The following is a 25,327-nucleotide window of genomic DNA, read 5'->3' on the forward strand; positions in this document are numbered from 1 at the left end:
AAACAGCAGTGAGCTTTATCAATTTTATTTGCAGCTTGTGCAGTTAGCTTGCTTTTGAAGAAACACTCTCCTTCTTTGTGGCCTTTCTTGTTGCAAAAACTGCACCTGAATGATGATTTTTCCTGCCTTGGCTTGTTTTTTGAATTTTGTTCCAATTTGCCACAGTCACTTAATGCACCTTTTGATTTGTTTACGAAATGTTTAGGCCCGACCGGTTTGACAAACATCATAGCACTCACATTTTCACTGTCTTTCTGAACTCTCGCGTTGTTTTCTTCCGAGATTTTCACTTTTAGTGTCTCGACATCTGGTACGTTATCATGAGATTCGATTGCACACCTGAAATTATCGTAACCATCTGGCAAACTGTAGAGCAACATTATCAACAATAAATCACCATTTATATCGACGTCCATTGCTTGTAATTTTTCCACTGTATCGAAGAATTCATTAAGATGCTGTGTTATATTGTCACTAGGTTGCATCTCATGAAGAGTAAGATGTTTCAGTAGCGTTGCTTTGTGAGCAGGTCCTTTGGATGCGTAAATTGATTAAAGTTTGAGCCATGCCTGATGTGATGTGCTGCAGTTCTTCACTTGCTTCAATTCTGTGGGGCTGATGGATAGAGTGAGGTCTGCCTTCACCTTGCTGCCTGCAGCTAACCACGCTTTGTACGCGGCTTCTGCAGCGGCGAGTGGAGCACTTTCACTAGTCGCTGCAGGTTGCGGTATGTCTTCAGATACATACCCCCACGTGTCGTTCTTGACGAGTACTGCTTCGACTTGAATTCTTCATGTGTCGTATTTATCACATGATAACGTTTCCACTCGAACTCTGTGTGCAGCAGCCATGTGCGCTATATTTGTCGCGTTAACGGACTCAGTTTATTCCCGCACTTCAGCTTACAAATTTCCGTTTCCGTATAAATGAAGAGTATCGCTTTTACTGATCGCGTGACCTGGGCAACATAACCTGTTAGGATTAGGACTTGAAATTAAGGCAGTGACACGTGTTTAACGAAAATCTTTATTCATAAAAGGACCGCACACTGAGCAAGGAACACACACAGACAGAAAACACACACTGCTAGGACAACTGTCTACATAACAACATCTGTGGACACCAACGATATTATGCGGCAGTAAAATTTGAATCTCAACATGACCCGATTGCTGCAACGTTTCTGCTGTTGCCAGAACCAAAATATGACCTAATACTTTACTTTATCAGTGGGATGCACTGTGTCGTTTTTCATTCCTCCTGCGGTACGCTGTGGTTTGGTGGTGTGGTGATTTCTGACTAGGTGATTAAAAACTTTGCAACCCCGTTGTATAGATATTTTGCAGCTGAGCCATCATAAATCTCAATTGTGATGATGCAGGACTTCCTAGAAGTTCTGGAAAAATATAATGATATTATAAATCTTCAGTTAGAATTACCTGTTCTTATTATGATGACCATTGTAACGGCACACTTGTACTGAGACACTCTGTACTGTTTTAAATGACTATTCCCAGTACTGGGCTTTATTTTTAGTGTGTATGACCAAATGGGAGAGTTTGCGTTCCACTTTAGACAATTGGCAAAGGTTGTAACTCGTTTTTATGATACGTCTCAACCTAATGTCAATTTTATTAATGTCGTTGTCATCGAAACATTTACTTCACTTTTTACATTCCAGGCTGGTGAAATACTTGCATTTCACATAGTTTAATATTTACAATATTTCTTCTAAACTACTGTAAGTCTTGTTAGATTGTGTTTTACACCAAGTCCACAGTTGTATACTTCTCACTTTGCAACTGTCAAAACCGAACTGATTTACTGCAAACATGTTCTTTTATGCTTTCAAAAGTGCTTTGGAGAAATAATGCTCCATCTGAAATTGATATGATTTTTGAGTAGTAATGCATCCTAAGATGACAAAGCTTCTTGTTAGTGGTATATCATTGCTAATGAGAAAAATGAACCGTGCATCTTGTGTTGCTATTAGATCACCTGGAAAGATTAAGACTGGCACCTAGTCATGTCAAATACTGTTTTCAGTATGCGTCTAATGTGGTGCTTCTGATCTTGAGATATTAAATCATCTCCTTCACTCATTATTTCATTCCTGTGTTTTTTCACCATTAGATGACCATATCAATTGTGCTAAAAGTGTGAAATTGAATTCTTTCTGTTCTTGGATATCATTGTAATATTGTGTCATACCTCTTTAATACATTTCAGTAGTTTACAGCAAATGTTTGGTGGGTCAGATGTGTCATTCCACAGTTAACAGTGTGTAGAATGTGGAGGAAATTGTGTGCAGTTACAAAAAGAAATGTTGCCTTTAATTAGAGAACCAGTGATGACAAACTGATTATATTCTTGTCAGATTTGCACCCAGATCATACAGCCATCTAGACACATTACATTGGCCATCCATGTGCTAACATCATCAGATGAGGCCACTGTTTGCTAAATCTCATCAGAACTGATTCATGCTGTGAATACACCAACACTGCCCTCATAATTCCGCATTTTACTTATCTGTGTCTGTCGGGTAGACAGCGCTCTGCCACTGCAGATTTCTCAAGTTGTGTAATTGTGTGTTGTAGTGGTGCTCAACACAGTTGCAATAAACAACAGTACAAATTCTCTGGCCAAAATACATTTTTACAAAACAGCAAGGGATTCTGACAATACCAGACATCCTCAGTTCTAGCTCATGTGTAACCATGCCAAGGAGAGTTTTAATCTTGGCAGGCAAATGAAACACACTTTTTATATTGTACTTAATACTACATTGAAAACAAAGATTCCAAGACTTACCAAGTGGGAAAGCGCCAGTAGACAGGCACAATAAAATACACACAAACACACACACAAAATTGATCTATCCTTTTTTCCCGCTAAGGTAAGTCTTTCCGCTCCCGGGATGGGAATGACTCCTTACCCTCTCCCTTAAAACCCACATCCTTTCATCTTTCCTTTTCTTTCCCTCTTTCCTGACGAAGCAACCGCCGGTTGCGAAAGTCCGTAATTTTGTGTGTGTGTTTGTGTGTATTTTATTGTGCAGGTCTACCGGCACATTCCCGCTTGGTAAGTCTTGGAATCTTTGTTTTTAATATATTTTTCCCCATTGACCACACAAACCGCAGTTGGACTGTGGTCTCACCAATCAGCCACCCCCACCTTCTTTGGTCCATGCATTCTTCCTACGCTGGTCCTATTATGCTAGTATCCTCTCGTATACTATCATTCCATCTCAGCTGTGTTCTCCCCATTGGGCTGTTACTTCTAATGTCTTCTTCCACTATCTGCCTCGTGATCTGGTAATGTTGGTGCTTTGTATGTCCATTATCATTTCAGTCTCTCTCTTTAATCACTGCTGCGGTGTCCATCAATGTGTACAACACCTGCAATTCATCATTTTTCTTTCTTCAGTAGTCATCTCCATCCTTCACTGGTCCAATAGTCTGTCTCAGAACAGTATTTTAAAATGAAAAATTTAAAGACTTTTCTATCCTTTGGTTCAGAGCCCAGATGCTGGGGTGAAAATAGTTAAAGGCATCTAAGAAATGGCTAAGGGTGTTTGGGTGTTTTTTTTCCCCCCACACCATGAATATGCAATCAACATACCTCCAAAAAGAGGGACATTTTAAAAAATCCATCCTCGGCACTCTATCGTATATTAATGACCCATTTTTACATTTAGTGATTTTGCTGTTTCCTCTTTGTTTGCAGCTCCCATGTCAAATGAAAACAAAATGGATTTCTGTGGCCAGAAGCTATCCAGTGAATTAAAATACATTCACATAATTACAGAAGGCTAAAATATATTATTAGTTCTGTTTTCTGATTTTATTTTATTTCGACATTTTTTTCAGTCAAGTGCTAAATGCCTTAAACAATGAAGTTATTTTTATCAGTTTGCTAAAGAAATTTGACTTTTATTAGTCTTCTCCGCTAAGGCAGTCAATTTATTTGAAACGAAAAGTTTCGTTCCACAATATTGGCTAGTTCCAACTGTTCGCTGAATTTCAAATGCATGTTTTCATCTTCTAGGACTTATGGTATCATGCCATAATAAACAACCAAACATGAGATAATACTCTACTGGTACTCCAAGAAAATTTACATCCCAAAAATGCACTGAAAAGCTTGGTATCAGGTTGGGGCCTTAGTCATTGTAAATCTAGACATACGACTATGCACTTAAAATCGAATTATGCATTTTTGTATGGTTTACAAAATTCCATTGCTATTGGAGTATCCTCTGATGTCCTGTTTCTTTTATGACATAATGTAAGATCTTTTAATATGTTATACCTTCAAATGTATAGGCTTCGAATGTTGTCATACCTGCAAATGCACAGTAATGCCTGTTTTCTGGCGCTCTTTGACAACTGCTGAAATGAACCTATTCCTAACAGGTCTCAGGGAAAATATTGTGAATGGTGGTTTGAAAAGCTTTAATTTCGAAGTAAATTTCCTTTTATGCAAGATGAGTTATGTTATGTGTGAGAATGTGCAAGGAATTTCTTAAATCACCATGTGTTTGACCCTCGTTAAGAACTTATCACTTTGAGGACCAGCCACTTAGAAGAATTTTGAAGCAAGGATGATCAGATATCTATGTCATTTTTTAAATAAATATACAGGATACTTGGTGCTCCACATCAAAGGTCTTAAAAAAAAATGTTTAATTTTTTTAAGCTGGGTTGTAAATCTATTTGTCTGTGAGTAAATGAAATCCATTCCCTTGCCTTGGCAAAACTAACATGTTTTCATTCCCAAAAAATTGCAATTAATGTGTTGTTCAGCACATTGGCTAGTCAAACCAACCAAAATATCTAACATAAAATGTTCACCTCATATAATTTGTAGATACACAGTAGTTTGGTGACGAAAGACCAGAAACGAGTTCTGTATACTCGGTTTAAACTCACCATCAGGTCTTGTGATGTCATCTCCAAACTCACTGTTTCCATGTGCCCATCAACTCCACTCTTAAGTCTCCACTGTATCCCACTTAAAAAGTCTGTTGACCGGTACAAGTAGAATCTACTTGTAGCATTCCTGCTACATATGCAGCTGTTTCGGAAGAAATTTATTTAGTGTAATCATGATTTCAACTTTTTAGCCATTCTCAAGTGCAAGTTGATATGTCACAAAATGTCAGACAAGCCTAAATAACAGAAGGAAGTTGTATAACAATGTAATGACTGATCATTTAGCAGTAAATATTGTTCTGTTTGTACATACATTTATAGAGATAAAACTTTTTTGAAGACTACTGTAAATTTATTTTAATATTTAATATCTGGTAAGAGAATGTCTTAACAATTATGCTGACATGCACACACTTTCGAGGCGCTACCAAATCTGTAACAGCAGTACCAGAAATTGTGAAACAAGGATGAAGTGCAGTCTCTAAACGGTGATTAATTACTAAAATAAATTAGAGAAATGAATAACCTATGGACCTCGCTGTTAACCCAGAAATGCAAAATTACCATGACCAGATGTCACAGGGATATGAAAGTGAATTTGCTAGGTGCCCAGTTTTTGTTCAGTGCAGTGCGTACTTTTCACTTGATAGAGGTGGAATAAGCAAGAATACAATCATTTTGTTTGCATTGCACGAAATTTTTGTTTTTTGTTGGAAGTGTGGACAATAGCACAAAATTTATTCCAGCCTAACTCCTCTTTTAATGGAATAAATTTGTAGTTATATACTTTGTATGACTTAATTTTTGTCTTACACCCTTCACAGACTCACAAATCACAGCTTCGTTAAAGGCCATCACATCCCAACAATCGGTCATTTTGCCTTGTCAGTGCTACTGTACAGTAGCAAGGTTATGTACTCATCTTCTGTAGTAACAGTAAGTCGCAAATAGCCTTACGTTTCTGCATGCTTCGGTAAGAGAAAACCAGGTTACAAGTGTGGGTGTTTCACTGCACCACATTTCTCAGACTTGTTGTACTCGCGGAACTACAACACAAATTAAGGAAACCTCTTAGCACTGATGTATCAGCAGCGCTTGGATTTGTGAAGTATGCAACTTGAACATTGGACTGGTGTTCACTTTGGTCCTGATTTCTGTTGGTGATAAATAGTCTCAAAATGGTTAAGACACCATGTGTGTTCATGGATTTGTAGTTTGTGTTGCAATATCTCTTTACTGTCAAATCTCTTCAGTAAAACATACTCTGTCATTATCTGGTCCTGTTGACGTACAGAGTTGAACAAATGGGAAGCTACCATCACATACAGATAATGTTGAATGATGCATAGGTCCACTTAACTATCTTACAGGGCTGAAATAGGAGAAAGTTTTTGATAAAAAATGAAAAAAAAAGAGAAGTGAGAAACCAATGGAACGGAAACAGAATAAAGGTACAGAAAGACTGGTTGCCAAGGACGAGACTTGGGAGCTTTAGGGTGGGAGAATTATGGGAACAGTAGGTAAGGTGAAGGGACAGTTCCTCCTGTGCAGTAAAGAACAAATGCTGCTATGAAACAGAACCCAAACTGATGTATCAGTTGTTGAAGTTACTGGTGTTTTAATGTGTGCCAAAAATTCATGGTAGCCATCATGAAAAGAAACTCTCCGATTAAGTCACCATACCTATAAAATGTTGCACAGTTATTGCAGGACAGCTTGCAGATAATTCAGTATTTTTCGCATATTGCCCTTCCTTTGATTGGGTTGGAACCAGAAGTGACTCCGAACAATCAGCTGAGGAAACAGATGACTGCCTGATTGAAGAGGGGAAACAACGAACAGATGATTACCGATTTTATGTAGGAAAAGATAAACAAACTATTTGTATAAGTGAACTGCTTCCTTCTTTTTCTAAAACTAAGGCCGATAACATCCCAAAAGTTTTGCCAAGTCCAAGAGCAGGTGCTGAAATTACGGAAAAAGAAATTGATGCATTTTACCTATTTATTACTGATGGGATGATTGACAACATTGTGGAAAATACAAACAGATATATCCAGAATAGTAAAAGAGCTGAAGTTCAATATTCAAGAGGACGAGACTGCACACACACCACAAAACCAGAGATGAAGTCTCTTTTAAGTGCATTATATCTAATAGGTATAAAGACAGGAGGATACACGAATTGCTGTGAACTGTGGGATGCAGATGGTAGAGGAATGAATATTTTACGAGCTCTCTTCAGCTATAAGCACTTCTGCTTTCTGCTTTGAACCCTTAGGTTCGACGACTAGGTACCCGGAATGAAAGAAAACAAAGTGGCAAACTAGCGCCTGTTTGGGACTTCCATCAATTAGTCAACAATTGTCTTGCTCAGTACAATGTCAGCAAGTTAGTCATTATTGACGAAATGTTGCATCCCTTCAGAGGATGCTGTGGATTTGTACACTATATCCCTAATAAGCCTGCAGAATGTGGGCTCAAGATTTATGCTTTGTGTGATGTCAAAACATTTTACACACTTAACTTCGAAATTTACTGTGGCAAGCAGATGCCAGGACCCTACCTGAAGTCTAACCAACCTGATGTCATTGTGCAAAGATTAGTGACACCAATTGAGAAAACAAACAGTATCTTATGACGGACTACTAGTACAGTAGCTACCCTCTGGCTGAAAATTTCCTTGGCAAAGGTTTGGCTTTCTTGCGAACCACGAAAAAAAAAAATAATAATAATAGAAGAAGAAGAAGAAGAAGAAGAAGAAGAAGAAGAAGAAGTACTTAAAGAATTGCAAGCAAATAAAACCCAGGATGCCCAGTCATGTCTCTTTGGTTTTCAAGACGATTTTTGTATGGTCTCGACTGTTCATTAAAAGAACAAAGCTGTGATTTTTTTTAATCAACAATGCTCAGCACAAATGAAATAGATCAAGAGTGAATTTGGACTACAATGCTACCAAAGGAGAAGTAGACACTGTACATCAGATGTGCTCATCCTACAGTACTTCCAGAATAATGCGACAATGGCCACTTGCACATTTCTGCAGACATCTAGATATTGCTGGGATAAATGCAAACATTATTTTCAAATTCAACAATCCTGATAATAAAGAAGGGAGACTAATTTTTTGATACATCTTGCTCTGGACATAATGGAAGAACATTTGAATCAACAAGCATTAACTGAGACTTCCCAAGGATATTCATGCCTTCTTGACCAAGTACAGACATGAAGAAGAGGAGACCAAGGGGCCAACAAAACCTGGAATTTGTAAAATACAAGGTGATTCAAAAAGAATACCACAACTTTAAAAATGTGTATTTAATGACAGAAACATAATATAACCTTCTGTTATACATCATTACAATGAATGTTTAAAAAGGTGGTGTTTTTTTTTCCACTCTAAAACAAGTTCAGAGATGTTCAATATGGCCCCCTCCAGACACTCGAGCAATATCAACCTGATACTCCAACTCGTTCCACACTCTCTGTAGCATACCAGGCGTGACAGTTTGGATAGCTGCTGTTATTTCTCGTTCTCGGCCGTCCAGAATTTTTCCCTTTGCACAAACACCCATTCCCTGTAAACTGTTTATACCAACGTTTAATACACCACCTATCAGGAGGTTTAACACCATACTTCATTCGAAATGCACGCTGAACAACTGTCGTCGATTCACTTCTGCCGTACTCAATAACACAAAAAGCTTTCTGTTGAGCAGTTGCCATCTTAGCATCAACTGACGCTGACGCCTAGTCAGCAGCGCCTCAAGCGAACAAATGTACAACTAAATGAAACTTTATAGCTCCCTTAATTCGCCGGCAGATAGTGCTTAGCTCTGCCTTTTGTCGTTGCAGAGTTTTAAATTCCTAAAGTTGTGGTATTCTTTTTGAATCACCCTGTATGTCGCAGACAACAGAACCAAAACAGTATGTATCAAATGCAAGAAACATAGTGTCATTGATACAAAATGTGTGCAATGTGAAAATGAGCTGCAGATGAAAGTTGACTAATTTATTGACAATCATAAACAGGAGTGGAAGTTTATGAATGCTCCATTTCATAATGTTCCCTTGTTACTTTCTTTTTATGTGAATCAGTGCATTTAAGTGATATAATTAAAAGAACCATGAAGGCAATAAAGAATATCGGCTTGTTATATTTTACAATGGAAAAAATAGAGAATTGCGAAGGCAACAATAACATAAAGATTATTTTTACTTAGGTTAAATATGTAATACTCATTGCGATGTAAAAGCCACAATGCACCCACTCATGGAAGTATGAAAGGCACGCCCACCGTAGGGTTAATATTAATTGGCTGCATCTTGCATTAAAGCAGGATGTTGCTGAGACACACAGCAGTGATCAGTTTTACTGCAGAGGTTTCAAGAGGGAATTTCCCAATTTCCATTTTAGACGGCTGAGAGCAGATGCTTCCCCTATCTGTGAAATAACTGCCAGTTGTGGAGCATCCAGATTCTCTGTAATAGCTACAAAAGGACTTCACCTCAGGAAAGCTGAGAAAACTCAGACTTCTTTCTGATTATGTGGTATCTATTAATATACTTAAAGTACTGTAGCAACTATGGCTGTTGATATGCAACAGCTTATGTTCACACTCACTTTGACACAGTAGAATGTTCTACATGTTTCAACAGTTAAACTACAACTTTTGCATTCATTTGGGAAATTCTACTTTCATGTGTATGTGGCGCAAAGCAGTTGGAGGACGTGGAAGCAACAGGGTTGCATCATGTTTTTAAAAATTGTGTCCACTTAGGTTACACCTGCCAGCTGTAAATATTGTATGACAACTGAGCTGGATAGAATAAGAGGAGGATGGTGCTGCTCCTACTAATGTTTCTAGTAGTTAGAGAATACTAAGATTCCATTAATCTGAAGTTTCTGGTCTCCGGACATTCTCATACACCTTGTGATTGAAACTTCAGCATTATTGAGAAACGAAAACATGTTTGCAAGGCAGTGGTGCCTAAAGAAATTCACACTTTAGTGAGAACTACACAGTTACAAAATCCATTTCAAGTGGTGACATTGGAAGAATCTGATTCCTTTGATGTCACCTATGTCTTTGACGTGTGTCTAAACACATCATCACTAATTTAAACAAAGATAACCTTCAGTGAAATGAAGGGGTTGGAGAGTCATACTATCTTCAAGAAGGGAAAGCTCCAAAATTCAAGAACATACACACCTTCAACAATGATACGCAGGTAGTATCCATAAGTGATATCAAGAAAAAGATTTATTGGCAATGCTTGGTTACCGGGATCCAAAATATCATGAGTTCTACAAGAGCGTATGTTCTTCCTTAATTTTGTACTGTTGGGGGTAACAATGCTTTATATAAATTTTTGATAACACTATTCATGACAATAGTTCAGAACACAAAACGACAGTGATTGTACACAAAAATTAAACAAATAAAGCATTTTTAATATTGTAGTTACATTTTTCCTTACTCCGCAAATTTTACATTTTGGCACTTACATCCTTCTTCAAGTCAACACTTCAATTGTCTATATTTGGAGAGACCCGTAGAGTTAGGTTTGGGAGATTTATGTGCAGGTGAAAGATCGATGTAATGGGTGTTACTATCGTGGAAAAAAAGGGGGGGGGGGTGATTGAGGTGACATGTTTTAGGATGGACTCAATATTTAATGTTATAGAGATTGCTACATAATCATCATGTTTATAAATGGATATATTGGACAGATAACAGAGCACTTAATAATGTAGCCTGTTTTATCTCTGTTATTATGGCCAAAGTGTCAGAGCTCTTGAAAGTGAGAAAAATGTTTAGGCCTAGATTGGTTGGTAGGTCATGGATGGTTGGTTGTAGGTGAGAAACTCTTGGAAAGGGGAGACAATATATGGCAGTCATTATTCAAATAAGTGGTAAAGAAAATGCTTTTCATGGAAGTAGGCTCTTGTCAGGTGTTGTTGTTGTTGTTGTTGTTGTGGTCTTCAGTCCTGAGACTGGTTTGATGCAGCTCTCCAAGCTACTCTATCCTGTGCAAGCTTCTTCATCTCCCAGTACCTACTGCAACCTACATCCTTCTGAATTTGCTTAGTGTAGTCATCTCTTGGTCTCCCTCTACGATTTTTACCCTACACACTGCCCTCCAGTACGAAATTGGTGATCCCTTGATGCCTCAACACATGTCCTACCAACCGATCCCTTCTTATATTCAAGTTGTGCCACTAACTCTTCTTCTCCTCAATTCTATTCAATACCTCCTCATTAGTTATGTGATCTACCCATCTAATCTTCAGAATTATTCTGTAGCACCACATTTCAAAAGCTTCTATTCTCTTCTTGTCTAAACTATTTATCGTCCATGTTTCACTTCCATACAAGGCAAACTTACATTTCTAGCGTTTGTAGACTTGGAGAAAGCTTTTCACAATGTTGACTGGAATATGCTCTTTCAAATTCTGAAGGTGGCAGGGGTAAAATACAGGGAGCAAAAGGCTATTTACAATTTGAACAGAAACCAGATGGCAGTTGGGCATGAAAGGGAAGCAGTGGTTGGGAAGGGAGTGAGACAGGGCTGTAGTCTCTCCCCGAGCAAGCAGTAAAGGAAACAAAAGAAAAATTCGGAGTAGGTATTAAAATCCATGGAGAAGAAATAAAAACTTTGAGGTTCGCGGATGACATTGTAATTCTGTCAGACACAACAAAGGACGTGGAAGAGCAGTTGAACGAAAATACAAATACTTTCAGAAACGACTTCCTGACATTTGGATCTATACTCGATGTTAACAAATTTCTCTTCTTCAGAAACTCTTTCCTTGCCATTGCCAGTCTACATTTTATATTCTCTCTACTTCGACCATCATCAGTTATTTTGCTCCCCAAATATCAAAACTCCTTTACTACTTTAAGTGTCTCATTTCCTAATCTAATTCCTTCAGCATCACCCGACTTAATTCGACTACATTCCATTATCCTCATTTTGCTTTTGTTGATGTTCATCTTATATCCTCCTTTCAAGACACTGTCCATTCCGTTCAACTGCTCTTCCACGTCCTTTGTTGTGTCTGACAGAATTACAATGTCATCGGCGAACCTCAAAGTTTTTATTTCTTCTCCATGGATTTTAATACCTACTCCAAATTTTTCTTTTGTTTCCTTTACTGCTTGCTCGGGGAGAGACTACAGCCCTGTCTCACTCCCTTCCCAACCACTGCTTCCCTTTCATGTCCCTTGACTCTTATAACTGCCATCTGGTTTCTGTTCAAATTGTAAATAGCCTTTTGCTCCCTGTGTTTTACCCCTGCCACCTTCAGAATTTGAAAGAGCATATTCCAGTCAACATTGTGAAAAGCTTTCTCCAAGTCTACAAACGCTAGAAATGTAAGTTTGCCTTTTCTTAATCTAGCTTGTAAGATAAGTCGTAGAGTCAGTATTGCCTGATGTGTTCCAACATTTCTACCGAATCCAAACTGAGAGGTGGGTTAGGGGCGTATTGGGAATGGGAAGAGGAGCAAAGTGTAGAAGTAGAGTAATCCTGTTGACATGCTTCCATGTGGATAAGTGGCTTGTTGCCATGCATACATAAGGTGCATGATGACTGCAGTGGAATTAATAGATAAGATGACTGCTTTTGCAGCTTGCTCTGTGTTTGATGGTGTACCAGCTGTCTTTTGTCGAATAGGTAAATGAAAAGCTAGTAAGGGTCCATTTGACTGTATATCCAATGTAGTTAATTTATAGAACCTGTCTGGCTTAGCATTAGGTAGTTTATTGCCCTCTGCTTAAAGTTACTTTGTCGCCTTTTGGCTGAAGTAATTATTGGTGCCCTTTAGATTTCACTTTCATTCTCAGTCTCCCCCCCCCCCCCCCTCCCCCACCACCCCCGCCTTCACCACGCCTACCCCGTAGTGTGGACTGGCAGGAAGAATGCCTTAAATATTGCTTTACTGCATGCCGTGTCCAAAATCACCTGCACATAGTACATACGTAGTCTTGTACATGCTCTTGAAAGGCAATATAGTGGACAATCTGACATGACACCACAGGGACCACACTGCTCATGTCTAAGCTGCTAGCTTCCTATACTTGCCAAGGAGTAGTTGCCTGTCTTCCTGGCACATCAAGACTCATAACAATGGCCATCACGTGCTGGCATCAGGGCAGACATTTCGCACATGAAATATTTCAGATTGAATCATAACAATGGCATTCTTATCTGGCTGTCTCATTAGACAGATATAGAAGTTTCAATATGGACAGTTATATTCCTACTGATTTCCATACCCTGGCTGCCCTGTGAAGAGGGATAAGCCAGATGATTTGGAGCGAAACAATTTTTTCAGTTCTTGGTATGTACTGGAACAGATGGTGATATTTTTAGTGTTATGAAATTATTATTTTTGTGGAACAAAATGAGGATAAATTTGGAGACGCTGAGTCATCATGAGCGATTACTGATTAAAGCCCTCCCTGCCGGACAATCTACATATTTTAAGGCATTTGAACAAATAAGTGACATACCAGCAACCATTGCTCCATACAAAGCTTTGAATATTGTCCAAGGAGTCATCGTCCACAAAGATCTTACATTCCAGACAGATGAGGAGCTAGAGGACACTCTCAAAATGGCGAGGCATACAATTTGTACAGCACAAACAAAAATATCTCGAGGATACAGGCGGTTTCTTTTGAGCCTTTGGTGGAAGTACCCTCTGAGAAAGTTAGTCATGGTATATAGCTGTGACAAGAAGCCTTATGTACCGCCACCCATAATTTGTTTCTGGAGCTCACACTTTGGTCATACGTCATCCTGCTGCACTGTGGACCCAAAATGCAGAAACTGCAGACACTTGCACAGCGAAGGTAGTCCTTATGAAAAACTGCAGTTGTACAGAACACCATCCTCCTCATGCAATGGTTTGCCAAGTCCTTAAGAAAAGGTACAAGAATATAAGCCTGTTAACAACCTGTCATAGACTGAACTGCAATAAATATAATCGTGATGCTTATGTCCTGTTGGGGTTGCCTCATAAGTACAGTTGAAGCTTTGGCTATTGATGTTTCATACAAATTTATTTTGAAGAATTCCAAAGGTCATGGGTTATAGGATACAATACTTTTGTTCAGATACACTCAATATTTCCTGATAAGCCAAATCACTCGACAGCATCGATCTTGCTTGAACAATCACTTGATATTTTACTCGTGGCACTGATGCAACAGGTATGCAAGAAACTGTGAACTAGCCACTACAACAATCCAATGCTCTGTGTAAACAATTAACAATTTTGGTGAAACACAAGAGGAAATAACATTAAATTCTATCAGATTAGAAACGTTTGTTGTTTTTGAACAGGTTTGCAATAAAAACTCTCTCACATGTATGGATACCATACACGTACATTTATACTGCTTTTTAAGTGAAGGTAACATACCAAGGCAAAAAAACTTGTCCTTAAAAAACCATTATTTCATTCTGAACTTAATTCAATATTTCATTTGATTATGAGAAACAAATGACTTAAGAAGTGGGTTGCAAATGAAAAATTCGGTTGCAATTCATGTATTAGGATACCAGGCTAAATGTTACCAGCTTTTAATCAGCTGTAGAACAAGATGGTGGCATTCAGATGAAACAACAAAGAAAGTGGAAGAATAAAATACAGCAGAAAGAACTGTTGTGGAGACAGTATCAATAGACGTCACTAGATAACAGAATGAGCGAAAGTTTGAGAATTGGACTGAATCATGATTACGATCTTTTATTTATGTATTATTTACTGTTGTTACACATGGCCTGCACCCTAGAAGAAATTTCCATCTGTGTTTCACTGTTGCTCAAGCACTGCACTACAGAAGGCTTGGAGGGGGAACAGTGACACCAGCTTGGCTGAGAACTACCATGATGGTGAGGAGGGGAACTGTGAGCAGACAACATTTTGTGTGGGAAACTATACTGCGTATTTTGGGCTTTTGTAGCCATTTTGAAACTGCAGTTTGCGTGAATCCATTTGTACTTGGGATTGAAGTAACTTTAAAATTGGACAAATACTCAACAATAGCAGACATTTCTGAAGAGAATGCTAACAGTCTAGATTGGAGCCAGTGACATACTTATGGTTTCCCACAGCATTGTCGTAGATATTCACTTTGAGGGATGATGGGAACAACAGGGTGTGTGTCAGGTGCGATTCTACACAGCCAATGAGAGAGCGGTGGGCGGATCATATGTTTTTGTAGCAAGACATTGTAACATTCTCAAATCAATATAGAAAAGAAACCTGCAATGTGTTCAGAAAAAAAGAAATCTCAATGTATTTGGAAGAACCACTAAATATTAACTACAAAGAATCAAGTGTCAAAGCTATCCTGTTAGGATGCTTACTAAAAATAATGGTGCCAGAGGCAACAGGCTAAAATACTGTGAAGATAAAAATTAATGTAAACAATTTCTTTTTGTTCATTTTATTCCTCCTCATATTATCAAATCACAGACAATAAATAAATTGCATAAGTTTAGATTAGGTGTGATGTTAACATTTTAGGCAGATAACTAACGTCAATAAAAGTTTTGATAGTTGGAACATGTTCAAAAATAAATTTTTCTGGAGGAGTCTCTTAAAAGGATTGTGGTCATCTTAGGTTGAGGGTTGTCTTATACTTGAGTAAATGTGGTAGTGCTATGAGCACTATGGCCCATCCTTGGGAACATGGTCTTCTACTCCCAGATATGAGACAAACTTCATAGTCTTCTGGGCCACAAAAGGCCGACCGTTTCAGGTCTTGCCATTCAGCAGGGTTTTTGTAACCGGTAACCTTTCTCATGCAGAAATGCCAAATTGAAGACATCTTATGCTTTACTCTGTAACAAACCTGTACTCATCCTTTCACTGACTGGGAACTGATGCAAATTGTTGCCTCATCTCATGATAAGTCCCCAGACCCCAGTTCTTACGATAGAACATTTTAATTTTATTTGCAGGGTACATCTACTCAATTTTCAACCATATCTGGCTAAGAGTAATTTTCTTTCACAACAGCAAGATGGTATCGCCATCCCTATCATGAAGTCAGGCAGAAACTCGATGTTACCATACCATGGCCCTTCCTGGCCCAAATATTTGCTTGAGTACCCAGTACTTGGATGTTCTTGCACAGTCCCAGTTTTTGGGCCTCTTTTTTGTCAAAAATCGGACTTTGCTGCCCCATATACTTCATCTAAATACTAGTTGCAAGCAGGAGTTTAATACTCTCTGCATCCTTGCCCAACCCACTGTAAGATGCGGGTATTGCTACTTTTTCTTATATACTGGAACCTAGTCATCTCGGAACAAATCTACCATATTGTCATCTCTAAATCGGCCATATTTAAACCGTAGTTTTATTTTATGCAACAAGCTACATCCACATTGTCATTCCAGAACCTTACAGAACGTAGCTTACGTCTTGGCAGAATGGCACCTCCTTCTGGCTCTCGGAGCTAAGCAGGGTTTTTTGGATTCTTGACTCTAGTATTGACGGATGATTCCCAGACAATTTAACTTGTTCTCGATTTTTGTCAGGTAAAGGGGATTTTTATTGTCAGATACAACATTTTAAACCATGTATGGAGCAGGGGTGGGGCATTAAGGTTGGGCATCTTCCCCCACATGATGGGTGTTAGGGGACCCCTCTACCCTCCCTCTTTTGCAGCAGCCTATGTCATCTCTTTTTTATTGTTTTAATTGCTTTTAGATGTGGTTAGCCCTTTTCTCTGATGTTTCCTATTATCAATAGTAGGGATGGTATTTCAATGAACAGTGAGTGCTATTCCCTTCTTTGTAGCAGTTGGGGGGGGGGGGGGGCAGCTGCAGGAGAGGGGACTGTCCCTATCGCGTGCAGTGCCCATGGGCCTGCTCGCCTGCTGACTTTATTATTTCTCACCTTGATTTACTGTCATCAGTTCAACTGATGTTCATTGCATTTTTTGTCTTATAACTTCCATTCACCATCCAGAGGCTGTGTTGAGCAGCAGACTGGCACATGTGAAAGTAGACTGTGGTAAAATATCAGATTTTGGGCAAATCCATTAATCAGCACTCTCTCTCTCTCTCTCTCTCTCTCTCTCTCTCTCTCTCTCTCTCTCTCTCTCTCTCTCTCTCTCTCTCTCCCCCCCCCCCCCCCTCTCTCTCTCTCTCTCTCTCTCTCTCTCTCTCTCTCTCTCTCTCTCTCTCTCCCCCCCCCCCCCTCTCTATCTAGCTATATCTCCCGGCATTTGTATTTTACAGCTTACAGCAGTCTTGAAGTCTACTTTTAAATGTGCTGGTCTACTGTCTGATGCCTCCTCGATGTGGTGAATAGCAGTATGCTCTAAATTGTATTGTTCATCTAGAATTTGCAGAGGTGACAATATATGTAATTAAAAGTGTGAAGTCTGTTGCTGATAACTCAACTGAAAACCCAAAAACTGGTAATCAGTTACGTTTTCTGATAAGCCTACAAACAGTTATGAGGGCCCTTTTGGGCAGGAGTGAATCCAGTGAAGTGGCAGTATAAATGATGTAGACAAAATTGATGTGTTCAAACAGCACAAGTGTGATGTCAGGAATTAATTGCAGTACTTAAATTTCGAAATGATGTAATTTAGTTCATTAAATTATGTAATAAATTTCATAGAAACCAAATAGTTTGTAATGTGAGAATACCGATGTTACAGAGAGAGGATGAAAATAGCTGTGATAGTGCAAAGGTAGCTCTGCAGTCCTTTTAACAGTCCTCAATCTTGCATCTCTTTTAATAAGCCAGTGAGACAGTAAGATTTGTACAACTAAGTAAATCAGTGTTTTATTTTTTCAGCAAGATTGTGGTTCCCCCTCCCCCCCCCCCCCCCCTCCCATCATAGTTACTGATAACTTGCTGAATAATTTGCCCTTTTCTGTGAGTGGGGTTTGAATATAAGCATATTATTCTCTTTTTTCCTGATTAGGTGTCTTAAGGTTTTTTTTGATTATCAGTCAATATTTCCAGGTGTAATTAATTGAGATTTTATTTTGGAGTCCTGTTTACAGCCTGAAACAAAAATCCACTCTTGACAAGCATTCCGTGCAGATTGAAACGATTACATTAGGTATCTTGTTATATGTAATGTGGCCTTTTGAATCCGCCTCATTGAAGTTGTTGCAAGTATTTTTGTGTCTTTTATACTATATGGTGTATATATTGCTGTTGGTAGAAGTCATTCATAGTTGTTTGCTGTTTTAAAGGTTGAAAGACTGAAACATTGAAATGTTATGCCACACCCTTGTTACTGGTTAGTAACTGTTGAAATTCATTTCTTCTTTATAACTAGTTTATGACTTCCTCCTCCTCCTCCTCCTCCTCCTCCTCCTTCTTGTAGATAAGACATTTGCGTAGTATATACGATTCATAGTAGTAGGACATGTATTTTTGTATTGTTGTAATGAATATGTATTGGTTAAGAATCTGCTGTGTAAATCTTCTTAAGCTTATAATATGCTCCACTATTTCTGACATCAGAATACTTTTTTCGAAGTCGTGCCTCTTCAGTGAGTAAGCAATGTCGGACACAAAATTTCAAATTGTAATTTTGGTATTAAGAAAATTTTAATGAAGAGTATTGCATATGTATTTTGAACAACAGAAAATCCAGGATGCAATAATAACAGTATTATGAAAAGGATAGTTGCTACTCACCATATAGCAGAGATGCTGGGGTCGCAGGTAGACACAGCAAGAAGACTGTCGAACAAAACTTTCGGCCAGACAGGCCCTCATCAGAAAACACACACACACACACACACACACACACACACACACACACACACACACACACACACACACGGCCTGGGTACAGATGTAAAAGTTGCAAGGTTGTTCCCATTGGCCATCACACATTCATTGTGGAATGTTCTATAATGGAGTCCACTAAACCTTGTGGACCAACTGAGTATCCGAATGAATAAACAAACACTATTCACATGCAGATTACAAAAATGACAACATGTCACATTGAACACTCCAGGATTTCAGTCATTGGCTGTTAATAACTAATATTATAAGTTTTTTTCAAAAGTATAATAAACAGCTTCGTAAAATCATTGGAAAATATGTCAAGGCATTGAATATTGTAGTAGGAGTAATTTGTGTGCCCATTGTGGACCCACACTTTTTACTTTAAATGAAAGTCTTTCTCCAGATTTTTGTAGAGCTCCATATAAAGCAGTAAATAACAATCATCTCAAATCTATTGAGAAGGACTGCATGGCAAAATCAGTCAGTCTTAAATTTTCTATTGTCGGTGATGTTCCAGAGGAATATAAATGTTTTACTCATGTCAAATATCCACTCTTGAAATGTGTCTCAATGAAACTCTTAAAATCAAGGTTTTGAATAATTTTGTAAATAACATAAGCACCCTGGTTAAATGATATTTTGTATGGTTCAGTTATTTCATTGGATTGCACTTGAATTTCATAGTATTTTACTTAGCTGAAATGTACCTTCTTAGATTCTTCCCAGCTCCCTTTGAAGTTTGAAGATTTGCCCCTTCCACTTCATTTCAAATTATTATTGTTGTTGCAGGGAAAAGAAGAGAGAGAAAGAAAGAGATGAGCTGTGGAAAAGGCTTGCAGAACTGGAGGTGAATAATAAAGTAAAAAAGAAATAACCCTAACATGATTAAGTGATGTACTATAAAGAAGAATCATAGAACTTTATTTGCTGTTATATTTGTTGTGTGATGAACGTGTGTGGTGACCAGACTAAAAGCTCTCGGTGATTGTCAGTGTTAGTCTGGTAGAGCAAATGAGAAAAGCAGCAGCCAGATTGGTGCTAAGCTAAATTTGTAAGAATGTGATTACTTCAGCTTCTAACTTGTCTTGAGAGTTGGGAACATGATGTCAGAAGCTAGAAGCAGGAAGACTGGGCGGGCGGGATTATTGTTCACCTCTGTGTGTACCTCCAAACCCAGATAATTCTTAGCGGATAAACTGAATATTGATGTGCATCCACCAAGTGCTACTGTTCTGCACAAATTGTTGGCATTTCCACTGACTGAAATCTTAATAAATATTAAATATATTTGATGAGATATTGTATAGCATGTATACATTTAAAAATGCCTCAGAAAATAAATCTGCAACAAAATTAATGTGTAAATCAAAAGTTTTATTTAAGTGTGCTTGTAGGCAATTTGTTTACATTTCAGATGATTGTAAATTCATCAGTGCTTCTCCTTTCTGTTTGAAGTTGTTTTCTGATTTTTTTCCCCCTAAAATCCAAATAGTCAGAGTTTCAGTGTTTATTTTTGTGATGTTGGAGTAGATATTTATGGTAATACAACATTAAAGAAAACAATTTTTGCCTATATGACCTGTCAGTCTTTTATAAAAGATATTAACTGAGCCTTCGGATGTGTGGAGCAGGCTTTGGGTGCCCCATTTTTTATTTCTGAAATGAATTCTTTCACATTTTTCCATTCCCTCCCCCTAAAAAATAACTTTGTGTGAAACATTACCTGCCAACATCACTTTGAAATTGTAACATTTGTAAATGATCAGAATTTTGTAAGTGCTAATTGTTTTTGGAAAAGAGAGTGGATGACTGCACATTATTTATTTATTTATTTATTTTGAAGAGCTGAATTTTTAAGGTAATATTGGACAATTTTTTCCAGTCTGCTGCTGAGTGACTGTAATGTCATAGTATTAGCAATCACATTGTTGTTCAAATATTAAAAAAGTATATATGTATATTCCACAAAAGAACTGTATTCATCAGTCACCTAGTTGTTGGACACTTATTAGTTTAATAAAGAAATGCTTAATGTTTTACTGGAATTGTTCTGTCATTCTGTAATATTATCAATTCCAGAATTGTGTATGAGGCTTGAACAGATGCTAGCATTATGTGGATTCTCATAATTGTTTTATAGTGGTCGCTAAATGAAATTCAAGTTGTAGTTGTTTTTAGAGTTCACAGGATAATTTTAGATTATGTTTTCTTGTAATATAATGATTTATTATTCTTGTTTCCTTTTTCTTTTGTAAAAATTTCACTTTATCATTGTTCAGTATACCAGTAGCAGGTAATGTTTATTCTGTTGAGCAGGATAAAACATTTCGAGGCAGGACCTCTTTGATGTTAGTTATGCTTAAAATAGCATTCCAATCGAATAATGGAATTCACAAACCCGTCACGCCCTGCTCTTTGTAGCAATGAATAAATGGTATTTATGCAGGTACCTTGAAAGTGATTCAGAAAATTTGGGATCATTTATATGCCTTTGATTTCATGAGGGATAACATTTGTTAATCTAAACAGATATGTGTCGGTATTTATTATGCAAAGACTGATGAAAGGGTTACAGTAAGCAGTAATGAAAGTTGTGGAGCTCCTGTCAGTCAGGCTTCTTATTGTGCCAGAGCCCACGAATGTTACTAAAAATGGGCAAATTTATCAGAATTTAATCACTAGTCTTAGAAATAACAAATTATAACAGATGCTACTGATACTGCCATTTGCAAAAGCAAAGCTATCAGTCTCACACTGTAAAAGGGTGCACGCAGTAGTCATGTTTAGGCAGCAGCCCCATATGTTATACATGTGTAGGTGTGGGTTTAACAATTTCACTTGATTATTGTAATACATAAGTATCATGATTCTTCTCAAGTGCATTGCTTTTTGTTCAGCTTCTAGTGTCCAAACATGGTTTTATTCCAAATTAGAAAAAATACAAATTTCATGTGCTTTTTCTTGACTATATCTTTGATACTTGAACACTATTTTATGGGAAACATCATGTGATTGATCATGCATTCAGTTTTCACATGCCATGGTATAGGACAAACACTTTTTCAATTATGAACTGAGAGCAGTTGTCAAAAAAAGTAAATTCTGCAATTACTAAACCAGATTGTGTCTTCTAACTCTTCAGGAATGATTTGCACTTGTTGAGTAGCCAAAGATGATAAAACAAAACAAAAAATTGGTTATGTGAAAGATTTCCATGAATTAAAACAGCTGCTAACTTGATACTTACATTTTCAGTTAATAAAAACCAATTCTTATTTGTGAGCAGTGTCAATATGTAAACAGTTTGATAGTGCATAATATTTGTACCTATCAATCTACCTTAATTTCCATTGTATACGTGATAGAGTTAAATATCATACATAAACATAATTTTATACATAATTTTGCTGTGGCATTATTTAAAAACATGGTGGCATAGGCACCTACCCAAGGCCCCCCCCCCCTCCCCCTGTTTACGCCTTAATATTCACTGCCTCCCCCACCCCCCAAATGACCCCAATGTAAGACGCAAAGCATGTTCTGTTGTGTGAAACAACAGAATATCTTCTATTTGGCTCCTGTTTCTCTTCTTATTTTCACCACTAGACAGGCTGTGTTAGAACTGTTATTTTCTTTTTTCTCCCTCTTTTTATAAATGTTGTGATTCTCACTGCAATTTACACATCTTCAGTTTCTTATTTATTGTCCCCTTCGTACAGGAATGTGTAAGACACCATGTTGATGATGACTGAATTATCAGATACAGAAAAACTGAGGAAACCAGCATGTCAGCCATGTTCAATAAGAGGGAAATTAATGGACCTGTAATATGTGAGGTCTGGTTTTGACCATGAAGTGACACTGTCAACAACAATCATTTATGTGCTGGCAAATACCTTGTCTTTTTTGGGTAGAGCACTAGACCATTTGGTTAGAGAGAGAGAGTGTGTGTGTGTTTTTGCATGCTCAGTTATTCCCATCATTGGTTTTATTGCCTCATTTTATAGTTGCTATGTGTATAGTTCTAAAAATATGTTCCTACAAAATTCCTGTACAGAAAAGATGTTCTAAAAATTCAAAGTGACTTATGAGATTGCAGGTTTTATCTTTTAATAAAAAGGAGAAACTTTTGACTTTGATATGACAAGAGTCGCAGTTCATAAACAGAATGTATTGTTTGGTAATGTAACAGTTTGATTTTGTAAATGATGCGATTATGCATTTGTAAACTATTCCAATGCACAGTGAACCATACACTCTGAAGGCCAGTGGATGTTTATAAAGTATGTGAGCCTGTACTGTGAAATGTGATAAATGGTAATGGGACAATTTTGTCACAGAGCAAAACCAGAGGTTTATCATGAGTACTATATAGATTTTTTTTGACATTTCACATTACAAGGCATTAAAGAAACCACAAAACATTTTATTCTTGTTTCCAGCTTATCATTACAAAACATATAAAACATATGGTGTATTTTGTTGTAATTTGCTGTGATTCATATTTTTGTGATGATCACAAAACTTCCGCACATACGTATTTGTGTGTGTGTGTGTGTGTGTGTGTGAGAGAGAGAGAGAGAGAGAGAGAGAGAGAGAGAGAGAGAGAGAGAGAATTAAAGTATGCATGTACACACAAATTTTGTTTTGTGTATCTGTTGTATTAGAGTGAATTACAGAAATCACATGTTTTAAAGTTGTCTCCAGGATTTAACAACAGTTATTAATTCATGAGTAATAATGATGTGTATGTATTTTACTTCTGAATTTGTTGAATGTTTTTATTGTGTGCATGCAAGGATGTAAGAATTCAACTCGTTTTTGCTTTGTGAGACTTTAATCATTGTGTTCTGTAATGAGGAAGAGTCATTCTTGCACATAATGTCATTTCTTGGTTTTAATACCTCCACAGTGCTGTTTACTAACTTTGTATACATTTGATTGAAACCTGAATGCATATTGTCACATGTTTACTATGGGCGTTAAAATACTGCCATTCTGTAGACTCGTGTCAACCGAAGCTAATAAATGTTGACACATTTACCCAACTATTCTGTGCCAAATCACAGATGACCATATATATCAGTTAATTTGCATAACATAGGATAATTCATACTTGATTTAAATTTTTGTATGCCGTATTTGCTTAGACCTCAGCTGGGACAAACTAAATGTTGAAATGTCTACATGGTTGCCTAAAAAAAAGAGACAGAAGGGGAGGGAGAGAGAGAGAGAGAGAGAGAGAGAGAGAGAGAGAGAGAGAGAGAGAGAGAGAGAGAGAAATATATATGGGTAAAAGAATGCATTTTTAAGGAATTGAGTGCTGCAGAGGTGGTGTACATCAGTAATTTCTTGACTGTTTATATGCCACATCCCTTTTGTAGAGAAGTGAGATGTACCTAAATAATGTGTAATTGAAGAAAGTTGTCTTTCTCAGGACATTTCCACATAAACAGAACTTGTTACAGAAGCAAAACAACAACTAGTGCTGTTAATCCACTTTCTCGCCATTGTTGCATGTTAGAAACCCTACTCCCAGATCCAGCAGTGTTATTTTATATGTAAATAATGTGCATCAGTGAGAACATATACTTTCCCATTTCTTCCCTCCAGATTTGAGAAATAACGGATCTGATGGAAAATGCCTTTTATAGGAATCTGAAGTGTCATGGAAACTATTAGTATGTATATTGCATTGAAACCAAATTTTAAATGAATAAAGAGTTGCAACTTGTGCTGTATAGTGTGTTTGTAATCATCTCAACCAAAGATATTCTTCCAAAACATTTATTATTCCTCACAGCTGCAGTTACACAAATTCCCATTTTGTCCAGATCTGTAGCTAACTTTAGAATATTCAATTTCTGTTTCTGTCAATAACATATTATAAATGTGCTGTGTAACTGCTACCATTTTAACAGGTTTTATTGGCTAATAAGGCTATACATTCCAGAGAAGTTTTTCATGTGGGGGAAACAAATTTTATACACATGCAAAATCTAAACAAAGAAACGTACCCTCCTTCTCTTTTTTTTTTGCTGGTCACAGGTAGAACTGACTGCTGTAGGAAAAGTCGTTATCATGGGAGCCAATATAAATGTGGTCCAAGGCATATTTCTCTGCCTCTGATATGATTATACACTGTCAAGTCACATTAATGCTACCACCTGTCAAAACACTTAATAATCTCCTGTAGTGCGGACGTGCAGGAATTGTGTCAGTGAGCTTCAAGAAGACCGAAAGACGTGGAACCCAGCCGACTCCAGTGCCATAACCAGCTGTGCAGGGTTTATCCGTTGAGGATCTACAATGAGAACAGTGTGGTCGAGGTGGCTCCACAGACACTCAATCGGGTTTCAATCCGGGGAGTCTGGTGGGCGGGGGTAATGGTATACTCATTTTGGTTCTTTTCGAACCACAGACACACTACAAGCTGTGTGACATATTGTTTGCCCTGCTGGTAGATGCCATCATGTAGAGGAAAAACAAATGGCGTGTAGGGGTGGATATGGTCCCCAACGACAGATGGGATACTTTTCTTGATCCATTGTGCATTCCAGGATGACAAGATCACCCAGGAAATGCCATGAAAACATT

General features: G+C 37.7%; 1 protein-coding gene across 3 annotated transcripts in view; it reads left to right on the forward strand.

Moving 5' to 3' along the window:
- Positions 1-24,471, forward strand: part of LOC126348329 (serine/threonine-protein phosphatase 2A 56 kDa regulatory subunit epsilon isoform) — a 267,854-nt gene extending 243,383 nt beyond the window's left edge. For 2 of the 3 annotated variants that reach the window (XM_050002345.1, XM_050002347.1), the window contains exon 10: positions 19,520-24,471. In XM_050002345.1, coding sequence (XP_049858302.1) covers positions 19,520-19,604 — 85 coding nt within the window. In that variant the 3' untranslated portion in view covers positions 19,605-24,471. The remainder of the gene's footprint in view (positions 1-19,519) is intronic. The other variant, XM_050002346.1, reaches the window with a different exon arrangement.
- The last annotated feature ends 856 nt before the right edge of the window (positions 24,472-25,327 follow it).

The sequence above is a fragment of the Schistocerca gregaria genome, chromosome 1 (genome assembly GCF_023897955.1).
Source record: "Schistocerca gregaria isolate iqSchGreg1 chromosome 1, iqSchGreg1.2, whole genome shotgun sequence".
Classification (NCBI taxonomy): Eukaryota; Metazoa; Arthropoda; class Insecta; order Orthoptera; family Acrididae; genus Schistocerca; species Schistocerca gregaria.